The sequence below is a fragment of the Centropristis striata genome, chromosome 17 (genome assembly GCF_030273125.1).
Source record: "Centropristis striata isolate RG_2023a ecotype Rhode Island chromosome 17, C.striata_1.0, whole genome shotgun sequence".
Lineage (NCBI taxonomy): Eukaryota > Metazoa > Chordata > Actinopteri > Perciformes > Serranidae > Centropristis > Centropristis striata.
Genome location: NC_081533.1, coordinates 28,955,648 through 28,969,477, shown reverse-complemented (window position 1 = coordinate 28,969,477; position 13,830 = coordinate 28,955,648). Strand labels below are relative to the sequence as shown.

Genomic DNA, 13,830 nt, shown 5'->3' with positions numbered 1-13,830 from the left:
TTGTAATTGTTATTTTATATTCACACACTTTTTTATTTTATTTTAATTTTTACTCATTTTATTTAATTTATTTTTTGTGTATGTGTGTTCAGCGGGGTCTGCCTGCTTTTCATTATGTGGCTAGTGTGGTGAGTGTTGATGTGTTTAGTATGTTCTTATTGAAAATTAATAAAAACATTGTTCAAAAAAAAATTAATCTATTTTAAAGTTCACGCATAAAATCATTATTGTTACGCGAGTGATCTTAAATTTAAAATCTAAGAACGTCCTGAGTGAGGAAAGTTCTGAGACATACGACAATTCTTAAGATTAATAAGGTGACTAGCATTTTAGAAACATCTGATTTACAAGATTGATCTTAAGAACACTTTTGTGAATCTGGACACTGGTCCTAAGCCGCCTGACTGATTGATATCATGTATTCACAAGCATGAACAACATTCTAAAGAGAAATAAAAACGACTTTGATTATAAACTGGAATTGTTCAGAGTGGTTTATTATGGGATTAGAACACTGACATAAATCGTGCACTCCTAATGAGACCCGCGCGATCGCAAATCAAACATCCGCGGGCGCATATTGTTTTTTCGAGCGCTTTCAAATCACTCGCGAGCTATTTTGTATCCTGCATCTCTGCTCCCTAGAGCAGTAGTTCTCAACCTTTTTGAGTCGCGACCCCCAATTTAACATGCATGTTGTCCGCGACCCCTGCTCACTGAACAGAATCTCACACGCACAGTTCAGATCACCCAAAAGACACAAAATGACCAAAGAAAGACACAAATTGACCAAAAAAGACACAAAATGACCAATAAAAGACACAAATGACCAAAAAAAGACACAAAATTAACAAAAAATGACCAAAAAAGGTACAAATTGACCACAAAAGGATTTTAAAAAGACATAGAATGACAAAAAAAAGACACAAAATTACCAAAAAATACACAAAATGACTAAAAAAAGACACAAAATTACCAAAAAGGCACAAATTGACCACACAATTACCAAAAAAGACACAAAATTACCCCAAAAGACACAAAATGACTAAAAAAAGACACAAAATAACAAAAAAAGACACAAATTGACTACAAAATGATAAAAAAAAGACACAAAATGACTATAAAAAGACACAAATTGACCAAAAAAAGGAAACAAAATTACCAAAAAAAGACACAAAATTACCAAAAAAGACACAAAATTACCAAAAAGACTAAAACACATGAACACTTTAACACAGTGGAGACAGAGCTGACTTCCAAAATGATTTGGCGACCCCCAGAAATCATCTCGCGACCCCAACTGGGGTCCCGACCCCAAGGTTGAGAATAGCTGCCCTACAGCAATATTGTAGCCTGCGAGGAGAAAAACACGATTTGCGCGCTCGCGGGTCCTCGCTCCTCTGTTCGCGTGTGACACTTTCACCTGCTCGCGCGGGCCGAGTCTGCACGCGCTCGAGTTTGTTTTTTTTAGTGGGCGGTTTTTGTCAGTAAGGGGGCGGGCCTGGGCGGGCCTGGGCGGGCCTGCCAATCACCATTGTACCGAACATGATTGGTTGAGCGACTTCGCTGATTAGACATCAAGGTACGGCAGCTCCACTAGGACAAACGGGACAAATCTCACAGCCCTGAATGCCTGAAGAACATGGGTTGTGATTTGCTGCTATATATTGCCTTGACTTGAAAGTTTGCAAAATGTCACACAGAGCAATGTACTCCAATATGTTTGACAGCGCTGTCTTTTGTTTCCTCCATCGCGAGTTTTTGTCAGTGTTCTAATCCCATAGTTTATCTGATTTTTGTTGTTTCAGCTGCCCTGTTGGCCCTCAAGTCCTCCGCTGAGTTCAAGAAGAAAGCTGTGTGGACCAGAGCGTACGGATGGTAGCCCAGAGGAGCCAGGACACTCTGCTTCTGACATGCTTTAGTGTGGCGCTAACTGCAGCCACATGGACTTTGTACATCTTAAATATACCCGGCTGTACTGTCATCACATATCACAACGGCAAGAGGAACGTCTTCTGTCAAAACATTAAAGGTTCATCAAACACAGGAAACCATTACTGATTTTGAATTTGATTTCATGGCTCTTCGGTTCAAGATCTCCTGTCAAAGATAGATTTAACCCATTGAAGCCTGAAAAGCGGATACGTCGTTTTGTAGTATTTGTATAAGCTCTCAAATACTTTTTGAATTTCATTTCTATCTGCTACAGAGGCTGAAAAATCTATTATTTCGTAGAAGCGTTGACATTTCTGTTGAATTTACAGAAAAACTTCAGATTTTAGGGGTTTATTTTAAAATCGCCCAGAGGTTTTACAGGCGTTTCAGGCTTCAGTGGGTTAAATGATAACATCTTACTCACCGAATTCAAAAAGTAACAGTCACCGCTGAAATTAAACTTCAGAGAAATTTGCATGAAAGACTTAAACCATCCAAACATTCATTCTGTCACTTCCTTTTCATTTTTTTGTTCCATTTCTCCAGTCGGTGTTTTCTCTCTTTCAGCAGCTGCCAGACTGTAACAGAGGCTCCTAAAAGAGACATCACTATTGTTAGTTTGTAAGAAAACAAACAAACCATGTGTACACTGTTGTTGTCTATAGTTTTGTTTTTATGGCACAAATCCTAAAGCTGCAAGAAGATGGTCTTTACAGATCAATACCTGCAGTAGCTGTAAGACAGTTTGGCAAGTAAAACTAAATGTTTTGGTAGTAAAGTGTCTGTAGTCTCTTTGGGTGGAGTCGGTACATGTTTAAGCATGGCTGAGTCACAGCTCTTTCAGTGTAAAAACACAGCTGATTTCCAGCTTTATTAGACTGAGATCACACAGTTGGGACAGTAACATTAGTCATTTACTAGTATCTTATTAACAAGGTCAGTTTCTTCTCAACTGTCAGTTTTAGCCACTTATCCCAGTACTGCTAGTTTGAGGGCAAATTCAATAGTTTGGGAAATACATTCAGTTGTTTTCTTTCCAAAAGTGACAGAAAAAGATTAATAACAAACTGATGTCTATGCTGAGAACACATTAACCCTCTATGGTACGGTGTTGCCCTCAGGCAACATACCCATTTTCGACCTGTCAAATTTCTACAATGCATCTTTTTCGAGTGATGCAATACTTTAAAAAAGAGGGAAGAGTATAGGGAACCACATGACCTCCAGGAGGCCATATTGAAACCCTTTTTTGCAGACTTTTCCAAAGGAAACAGCTTTGCCATTTTGTGCCACAAAAAAAAACCTCAAAATGTAATTTTCTGGCCCTTTTCCATCTGGAAAAAATATCTTCCGACTGATAGGTGAGTAAACCTTTATTTTTGATAGTTTCATGCAATTTATTTTCTAATAAATAATGGAAACTTGTTAAAATGCAACTGTTGCCCTGAGGCAACAACATATCATAATGGAAAATTGCTTTGTTGCCTCAAGGGAACAATGGACCATTAGTGTGTGTTTAGGTATATATATATAATGTTCAAAAGCATACCATTCATCATCATTTTGTTTTGATCTTTACAATTTAACAAAGATGTATTTGATGTTGGTTGCAGTAAAGCAATGTTCAAGGTATTATGTCTTTTTTGCTTATAATTTCCACACATGGAAACATGCACCAACTGTTTTTATTTGTTTTATTATGTTTATTTAGTCTATTTTAAGACAAAAAAAGCTCATTTTTTTTCCTAACTGGTATCATAATGTGTACCATAGAGGGTTAAAGACTGTTAACTAGCTTTACTTAAAGACTGGAAGCAGGGGGAACACACATACACATACCAACAGCTCTAACGATCACGATGACATGTTGAAACTCTGATGTGTACACAAACAAATGTGAATAGACTGTGAAGAGATCACATTCTAAATGTTCTGTTAGGATGTGGTGCAGGTTGGAGATTCCAATGAAAGAAAAATGATTAAAAAATTATCTAGATGAAACTAGATTTTTAGAAAATATATACAGAAGCTTTCTGCATATGCTTATAAACAGCATTACAGTGTTTTGGTGTCTGATTGCAGGTTAATTCATCTTACCAAGAGCAAGAACAGGCAAGTAGAGCATCAGGACAACAGGCCGCTGGATGTGTGCTGACACCGTTGAATTCAGTTGGCATGTGTTTGATGTTGTTGGCTCAATATAAGGCAGTGCCTGGTATATAGTGACACCTGAGGAAGAAATGGAACATACAGGTAAATCAAAAAAAAAAAACAGAATATCATGAAAAAGTTCATTATTTTTTGTCAATCATTTCAAAAAAATGAAACTCAAACATTATATAGATGCATTACACGTAGAGTGAAATATTTCAAGACTGTTTTTCTTGTAATTTTGATGATTCTGGCTTAGAGATAATGAAAACACAAAACTCAGTGTCTCAGAAAATGTGAATATTGTGGAAAAGTTCAATATTGGAGTCTTCAGTCAGTCAGTGTTGGTTTGGGGCCGTGTCCTCTGCTGGTGTTGCTCCACTGTGTTTTCTGAAGTCCACAGTCAACATAGCAGCCATCTAGCAGGACATTTTAGAGTCTTCATGCTTCCACAAGCTCTTTGGAGATGCTGCTTTCATTCTCCAGCAGGACTTGGCACCTGCCCACACTGGCAAAGGTACCAAAAGCTGCTTCAATGACCATGGTGTTACTGGGCTGGACTGGCCAGCAAACTGGGCTGACCTGAACCCCATAGGAGTCTATGGGCTGTTGTCAAGAGGAAGGTGAGAGACACCAGATGAGCTGAAGGCTGCTATAAAAGCAACATGGTGCTGTAGGCTGATCTCCTCCATGCCACCAAGTATTAATGCAGTAATTCATGCAAAAGGAGCCCAACCAAGTACTGATGTATAGAAATGAACATACTTTTAAGAAGCATGACATTTGTATTTAAAATATTAATCAAGATCAAAATGTAATATTCTAATTTTCTGAGACATTGAGTTTTGTGTTTTCATTATCTATAAGCCAGAATCATCAAAATTACAAGAAATACAGGCTTAAAATATTCCACTCTGTGTGTAATGCATCTATATAAAATACAAGTTTCACTTTCTGAAATAATTGACAAAAAAATTGAACTTTTTCACAATATTCTAATTTTTTGAGATGTATACAAGATGCTGAATCATTCATTTAAAGTTTTAATACTTACTTATACTTCACTATATTTGGCTAAATGATCTTCAAATCATAATAATAAAAGATTCTGCATCAGTACAATAGATGATATTTCCTATTAAAATAACAATGGATCAGGACACACATGATGCTGGCGGTAAGTTAACTGACTATAGGCTACTGGTTGTTACTGATATACTAGAGATGCAGCTACAGTTTTGCAGTGAACATAAAGTGTCACACACATTTGGTAGAAGCTGGAATGTACTTTCCTCACACACTTCCTGCCATTTTATCATCAGCTCTGCTTTGCCAACTTGTTTCCTGTGTGCTTGCACTACTTCCCTTAAATAATACCATCTCATACCATCTCATACCAGCTCACAGTGATGAGCCCATGTCTTGTCAGCTGCAGTAAAACTGCTCACTAAAATGACCCAAAATGACATGTAGTCTGAATCATGCTCAGCCATTTGTATGTTTGTAAAACTGCCAGTTTCATAGAAAGTTACTACATTATTTAGTCACCTTCAGTGGCCACTGAGAGGATGTATAAGGGGATCCAGAGTGTGTAGCGAGTCCACAGCATGGCGATGGAGGGTTTGTCCATAACACACAACAGCTCATGTGGGTACCTGTCATCAGACAAACATCAAAATGTTAAGTATGTGTGCACTCACACACTGTTGTTATGCAATAACATTAACACTGATGGAATCAGAAGACAATCATAGGCTTTTATTAATCATACACTGCAAAAAAGCCAACTTTTATTTTTTGGCCTAAAACCGTGATTTAATTTGGTAAAACTTGGAAATAAAACTATAAATTACTGACATTTAGGGCAATAATGTAAGTTAGCACAACAAAGGAAGCCAGTTGTCTGCTCAAAAACAAGTTTGTGAGTTGTTGTTACTTATATCTTTAAGTTGGGGTTCACAACAAGGGACAATAGTTCTGCTAACTCTGATTTCTTTGTTGTGAAATTTGGTCATTAGCGAAAGCTAGCGGCTAACTGATGCTAGCGGCTAACTGATGCTAGCGGCGCTGCTTGTTACAGCTACAAGAGTAGCCATTAGCGTATCAATGCTAACTCAAAATTGTGGTCGCAACATTAGCTGACATTCATAGCGGCTTTACAATCGTGCCAGAGAAATTCAGAGTTGAGCAAACTCAAAAACAAAACTTAAAATATTTAGTTTAATTGTCCAACTTAAAATTTTATCGAAGTTTGTTGACTTGAAATTTTGAGTTCACCCAACTTTTCTTTTTTTGCAGTGTAGTAAGAAATGCTTCCATTCACCATCTCTATCATATCAAAAGGCTGTTTTTCAACACTTCTTCATACTAATCTGATACTGCTGCACCATATAACGTATAGAGGATATTCAGCTTGACTTTAATAACCAGATAGTTCAGAGTTCTGCAGACAGACTCTTTACAAGCTCTTGTAGGAAAGTAGGCCTACTTGAAACCAACATACAGGTACATCTCAAAAGGTTCAGCATTTTTGTCAATTATTTCAGAAAGTGAAACTCTTATGTAGATTCCTTACACATAGAGTGAAATATTTCAAGCCTGTATTTCTTGTATATTTTGATGATTCTGGCTTACAGATAGGCCTAATGAAAACATAAAACTCAGTGTCTCAGAAAATTAGAATATTACATAAGATTAATTTAAAAAAAAAAGAAGGATATTTTAAACACAAATGTAATGCTTCTGAAAAGTGTGTTCATTTCTATACACTCAATACTTGGTTGAGTCTCCTTTTGCAATTTTCTGAGACACTGAGTTTTGTGTTTTCATGATCTCTAAACCAGAATCATCAAAATTACAAGAAAAACAGCCTTGAAACATTTCATTCATTGTCCCTTCACTAGCAGAGGCCACTAGCAGGTCTACGCATGGCTTTGCTTTGTTGAACCTCACAAAACATCATTAAAAACTATTTTATCATAATTTTCTTAATATCTGGCTTTGGACCAAACGATCTGACTGATAAATGGATGTTCCAACTGACTTACATCATTAACCTTGGACACTGTTGCCAGTGGAACAACAAAGTTACAGAATATTAAGTACATAAAAAGTAGATGGTGCTACTGTATTCATATACTGCTCAGCAAGGTTTTACTAGTTTTGGATTTTCAAATTCAGTTAGTTTTAGTTAGTTTTTAGAGTGAATTTTCTAGTTTTAGTTTAGTTTTTATTCTTTGAAAATGCTTAGTTTTAGTTTAGTTTTTATTAGTTTTAGTGTTAGTTTTAGTTTTTTTGTAATGGGTGTGTGTGTTGGGTGCCAGATTCAAAGAGGTCATAATACATTTTGCATTTATTTCCTTTGGTTTATCCATCTCAGCCCCAATAAGGTTATTAACTCTTACAGTTCTGGGTGTTTTGAATTTTGGTTCAAGTGTAGACGTCCCAGTCTCAGTAAACATATTTACCATGTGTTGCATGTTCCAATAGAAACACTGCATTATGAATGAAAAAAGTATATAAAAACGAAAACTACGGACATTTACACTATAATTTTAGTTAGTTTTGTAACCACGCAATACAGTTTCAGTTAGTTATCGTTTTTTTTAAAAACTCTAGTTTTTATTTTTATTTCAGTTAACGAAAATCTTTTTTCAATTCTAGTTTCCGTTATTTCGTTAGTTTTCGTTAACTATAATAACCTTGCTTCTCAGTAGATGAAGTGAAACAGAGTGATAAGCTGTAGAGTCCAGGGCGTACCGCAGGAGGTCCAGAATGTTCCACAAGAAGAACTGAGCGCACACAACTGGTTTACTCTGAATCTCCTCAAGCATGATGACCATGATCAGCAGGAGGTTCTTCTCCACAACCTGGAAAACACATAACAGGCACAATCCATCAACAGCTTAAAATACATAAAGACCTCTTGAATACAAATTTAAGCATTTTCTAACATCCAAATGACTTGTAATGAATGTGATGCAAACCTGGACGAAGCGAGGGAGGAGTCTGGCTTTCTCAATCCCATCTGCGATATGAAACAACTCCAGGATGGAAACCAGCTGGCACAGACTCATCACAAAGCCAACAGAATAAAATGTGTCTGCTAAGGCATCTGCAGAGCAAAAGTTTAACAAATTAACATATATAATTTAGTAAAGGCTTAAAGAGTCGGTCTTCTCTAGTAACTTTGAAACAAACCTTACCTCGACCAAATGTGAGAAACCTGGCGATGGTATTAGCTAGTATCCATGTGTGTCCACAGAACTGGAACAGGTTATACAAGAAAATGTAACCGTGTCTGAAGCTGAACCTGAAAGAGAATGGAAAAATTGGAATTAGTTTTTTGTTGATTCATTATTGGCCTTCCACATATCTTCCATTGCACAGTTGTAACCAATTATTATCACAGGCTTTCTCCCATGGCTTACTAGCACACTTATGCTGGGTTTACACCAAAAGATGTTCACAGTCCCAGACTAAAAACTGAAAGTCTTTTCCTAATCTAATCTTGGGTGTGGATCATATCAAACGTGTATATATTATTTTTTAAATTATTATTTATTTATTTTTATTTTCAGATCTTTATTAACAACGAGAGAAATACAGACATTCAGGATATAAACAAGGCATACGAAGAAAAATGTCAGTTACAGTAACTTCCATCCATCCAATACCGTTAACCGATTATCCGCACTCGGGTCGCGGGGGGCTAAAGCCGATCCCAGCTGACATTGGGCGAGAGGCGGGGTACATCCTGGACGGGTCGCCAGACTATCACAGGGCTGACACATAGAGACAGACAATCACGCTCTCATTCACACCTACGGGCAATTAAGAGTCACCAATTAAACCTAAGTGCATGTTTTTGGACTGTGGGAGGAAGCCAGAGGACCTGGAGAGAACCCATGCTGACACGGGGAGAACATGGAAACTCCACACAGAAGAGCTGCAGGCGGGAGGCGAACTGGCGACCCTATTGCTGTGAGGTGAGAGCGCTATACACTGTAAAAAAAGAAGAAGTTGTTTTTACGGTAAAAAACTGGCAGATGTGGTTGCCATAACTTAACCGTAATAAATACGGTAGAACCTTTTTTAATATTATGGTAAAAAAATATTGGCACTGTTGATTTCACGTTTAAGATTGCCATTTTATTCAATTTTTTACTGTATGAATAAAAAGTTTTTCCATCAAAAGAAACGCTGTTCTGCCATATCATTGACAAGAAAATACTTTATAAATGATGCATAAATTAAAGATTTTACCATTAAGTATTACAGTATATTTTTGTAATGGATAAAGTGTTTAGTACATTTAACAGTGAGAAAAAGTATTTTCAACAAAAGATAAATGCAAAAATTACAGTGATGGCTTGTATATATATTACAGTATATTTTTGTTACACAGTGCCAGTGAATTTTACTGTAGAGTAATGTATTTGAAAAAACAAAACTGTAAAAAATGGCTCATATATACATTTACAGTGTTTCATTGTTACTGAAACTAAATTAACCCGTTTATCATTTTACGGTCTTTTGCTTTCATGGTTTAGCAGTTTTTCACCGTAAAATCTACTGACTTCTTTTACAGTGTAGTTAGCTATAGTTAGTTAGCCTGAAGGTTACTCCACCACAATACTTTGATTAAACTTTTGCTAAGTTGATTAAAAAAAATACCACAAGACCTGGAGGAAAATCCATGCTTTGATTTGGCTTCAAAAACTTTTGGACATTTCTGGAAGAAGTGCAGTTAGGATTTCGATCACTTGACTTCTGCTGAGCACTTCTGTTCTTTAAACTGCTGAGAAGCCCCTTTATGTCTAAAGCCATACATCCTCTCTAGTTTGTGGTTGTAAAGTTTCATGAGACTGTGATTATCCTAGAGGTCACAGCAGCAATTCAGGCTGTTTAGGGACCCCAGTATGCAGATATATATATAAATACAGTAGACGAAATAGCACATTATAATGCATAACAAAAAAATATGTGGATTTGCCTGCATGTATGTAAAGAGGTACCCATATAATATGTATGTATGTAGCCCTCAATGGACTAATGATTTTGGTTTTCACTGACCATGTTATTTTGATCTCAACACGTTATACAATGTACATCAGTAAAGATTCTCACTGTAAATAATTTGTTGATCAGGATCCCTTGATTTTTTTGAGCAGTGTACATGGCAGATAATCCGCTCTCTCCCGTGAACAAATATTCCAAACATTTTTAAGTCAGGATTCCCTGCTGCAGCACTTGAAGCGAGTTGCCTACCAGTCTGAGTGAAAATCAACATATCTATTTTTTAATCAAATTATAATCTAGTGATATTCTCAATAGCTTTACATAGTTCCTTGACCCAGAAAATGTAGATTTTGACACCAAGATTGACCTTCTAAGTGGCTTGGAAGATGTATTGGTTTTCATAGACTTTATATGGCTGCCATCTCCGATCCGCAATGTTGATGAAGTGGCTCCCACCAAAAATTGAAATCTATAGTGATAGAGAGCACGTGGAAAAATGTGGTGCTTTTTCCGGCATGTCCCCTTTCTTCTCATATCTGGTCCTAAGCCTCCTGACTAATAGAAACCATTTTCATTCTGATATCTTGAGGTCACAAGGCCACTTTGAAATGTCATGTCATGTCCAAAAAATAGCCTCACTTTGACACATTCTTTCACCTCCTTCCCAACAAGATACCACCACCGGCATCATTGGTGCCAGTGGATTCCTTCTAGTTATATATGATATCAGTATCTTTACCGTAGCCTTATGACTGAGCCCGCTATAGCTTCCAAAAGATACAAGGGTGTCTACTCAGTCTGCCAGGCAGACAAACAGCTGTAAGCAGTAAGCAAACTTACAGCTAAACTAGTGGTAGAGACATGGGAACGTGTCTGGACTTGCAGTAATAGGTAATTGTTGGCAGGTTACACCCGAATGTTCAGTCATGGGAAATATGATTAGACCATTCTTTTCTTCAATTTCTTGTTCATTTTAATGCCTGGTACAACTAAAAGTACATTTGTTTTGAGAGATATAATGATAATAACCAAAATCGGTAGCATGGTGTTGCTTATATGAGCTAAGCTACAACTTGAGCATAATAATATCAGTTAGATCATTTTGCCGATTGTTGCTGTGAATTTGTTTGCCAATACTAGATCATGCTAGATGGTGAAGCATCTGCGAGTTGCATCACATGGATAGACTTCAGTTACTTCATAACAACAAAGACAACAATAACTGATAACAAGCGTGTCCCTGCCGTGTCAATCGTCAGCCGTGTTTCCATGAAAGTCAAAGTGAATTTTGAGGTGAAATTTTTAAATGTCGTGCAAAGATGTGCTGCCCACTGCTCCTAACCATGGTGTGTTCACTGGTGTGTAAAAAAAAAAAGGATGGGTTGAATTTTCCAGTTGTGGGACTAATAGGGGAATTCAAACTTAATTTTAATTAATCTTAAAATAAAAATGTGAATATTCGCTCTAAACCAATGGCTGGTTTAGAGCGAATAAACTAAGCTGCATGAACACGTTTTAGCGTGTTGTGAAGTTTGCACGTGTTTTCTTTTCTAGTGCAGTGCCCTTAGGGAGTATGTATTCGTTAGCATGCGAATCGTGAGATAGCACATTACAAAGCTGCACTAAAGTACATTAACATGAACCCAATTAGCTGATATACTATATTGCACGTAAGTATCTCATATCAAATGATTATGGGCATTACGCTAAGCAACATGAACATCATCCCTGAATTACATAGTAATGCAACATCAGAAGTGAATAAAGCTAAATCTCCGCTTAGCATGCTAATCGCGAATAACAGAATTTGCACATTACATGCCACACTGCAACATCTGCAACTCCATAAAACACTTACTTTTCATAAGATACACACACCATCCAGCACATACACATTGAACATTGATATTAGCTGGAAACTATTTGAATATTATTGGAAAATCGAACCTTGTAGCGCACTTTAAAACTCCTAAAGATAGCTAGGCTAAATAGATTTACAGATAAGATGAGTCAGGGTGGAAATCCAGAGTGAATTGTGTTACTGACCAGGTGTAGGCCTATCACACAATGGGACGGAGCTCCACTAAAAGGCGTCCGATCGGAAACAGTGCAATGCCGCAACACGTCCTACGTAAATAATGATATTTTGAAAAATGAATTCAAAAATCTTCAAAATCGAGGATGCAAACCTTCGAAAGACACATACGAAATATTAGGTCAGTCTGACTAACGGTCAGCAAGATATGCCCTAGACATACACACACACACACACATCCCCACACACAGATGCTTCTTGCTTTTATAGATAGATTTGCAGTGTGTTGAGCTCTCAGGGCCACCGTACTCTTCTCTAGAACAGAGTAAAGTAGCATGCCTTCATGCTGATGACATCAACACAAACAAAGATTCGATATACAAAAATCCCTGACAGCAGATGGAAAAACAAAGATTATTCAAAGTACACTATCCGACCTGGCACCCTGGGTAGTTTTAAAAACTAAGTGCATTATGACGTCATGTTGGATATACAACTGCAAAAAGAGTACCAATCTGTCAGATACATTAAAAATCTACGCCTACTTTACAGGATTAAGTTGTAAAGATGACAGTATATGAAGGCTTGTATATGATATGGCTAACATTCCTGAACACACCCTGTAAATACAGAACATTCCTTCCACAGCGACAACACAGACACTGCTGTAAAACTATACTCACTCACATTCTCTTTCTCAAGTCTCCTTCTGCTCCTTTGGCTGCAGGTTCGAGGAGTTACTTATAGTATCTGCCTCTGTTGGTGGAGAATCATTTTGTGCTGCAGTTTGTGTCAGTTTTCTCCTACTGAACAGAGACCCGCCTCTTACTGCTTTCTCCTTCACAGCTGGGAGCAGAAAAATGTGGCAATATCTGTTCTTTGTAGCACTTCCTCAGGCTTATTGTTACAGTTATTGCTTTAGAACAAGTAGGAAGTAGACATTCCACATGCGAATGTGACGTCGGATAGTCTTAAGAAAAAAACCTACGAGCGGACTGTGTGGCAGGAGAACAATGAGCTCCGTCTACGATGTTAGGACTGGCAACTACATTTTATGGTGAAAGTGAGGAAAGTGCAAATTCCTAACATATTACTCATTCATAGAAATATTTGTAAAGCCAAGGAAAACATACCAGCAGCTAAGTGAATAGTATCACGACAGCACAAGTGACATGTAAACTACAAACATCCTTATATTTCCCATATATACCAACATATTCATTATGTTTAACCCATAAGAACCCAGACCCAGTAATCCTTAAAAAGGAAAATTATGGGGGATATACCACAGAACAAGTGGACCACATAGAACACATTTATGATGTTTAAAAATAAATAAAAAAAATACTACCCCTAAATAACAAAGATCTGTGATGTGACAAATACGTTACATTGGGCGTTTATGGTATTTATGTTTACGATATTTCTTATTTTTAATTGAATTAACTAGACACATTTTCTGTTTACAGAAACACAAATCTGCCTTTTTCTTTGCATCTCCACCACATATGTAAAAATTGTGACATTAATAGTGCTGTTGAACAACAAATTCCATTTCAGATTTGTTTTTAAGTAACAAAATAATAATAAATCGATAATAAATAAATAAATATAAATAACACTGCCTCATTTGATGGCTTCTCAACGAGCTACTGTAGCTGTAGAACACTGAAAAACACACTTATGTA

General features: G+C 36.9%; 2 protein-coding genes across 3 annotated transcripts in view; one reads left to right on the top strand and one right to left on the bottom strand.

Annotated features, from left to right (window-relative positions):
• focad (focadhesin) overlaps positions 1-2,054 on the top strand; it is a 78,190-nt gene extending 76,136 nt beyond the window's left edge. For both annotated transcript variants that reach the window (XM_059354552.1, XM_059354551.1), the window contains one exon: positions 1,809-2,054. In XM_059354552.1, coding sequence (XP_059210535.1) covers positions 1,809-1,882 — 74 coding nt within the window. In that variant the 3' untranslated portion in view covers positions 1,883-2,054. The remainder of the gene's footprint in view (positions 1-1,808) is intronic.
• A 138-nt stretch (positions 2,055-2,192) lies between these two features.
• On the bottom strand, positions 2,193-12,973 carry hacd4 (3-hydroxyacyl-CoA dehydratase 4). Its single transcript, XM_059354591.1, has 7 exons — positions 12,830-12,973; positions 8,292-8,398; positions 8,073-8,200; positions 7,846-7,955; positions 5,635-5,741; positions 4,033-4,164; positions 2,193-2,528 (listed from the first exon to the last, which is right to left on the bottom strand). Coding segments are annotated over exons 1-7 (669 nt in total). The 5' UTR covers positions 12,832-12,973; the 3' UTR covers positions 2,193-2,445.
• Positions 12,974-13,830: the final 857 nt, after the last annotated feature.

Coding starts and splice junctions, on each gene's coding strand:
- hacd4 (XM_059354591.1), bottom strand. Junction 5,742..7,845: donor AACATTCTGGACCTCCTGCG/GTACGCCCTGGA, acceptor GTCTGATGACAG/GTACCCACATGAGCTGTTGT. Junction 2,529..4,032: donor CTTGCCTGTTCTTGCTCTTG/GTAAGATGAATT, acceptor TGTCTCTTTTAG/GAGCCTCTGTTACAGTCTGG.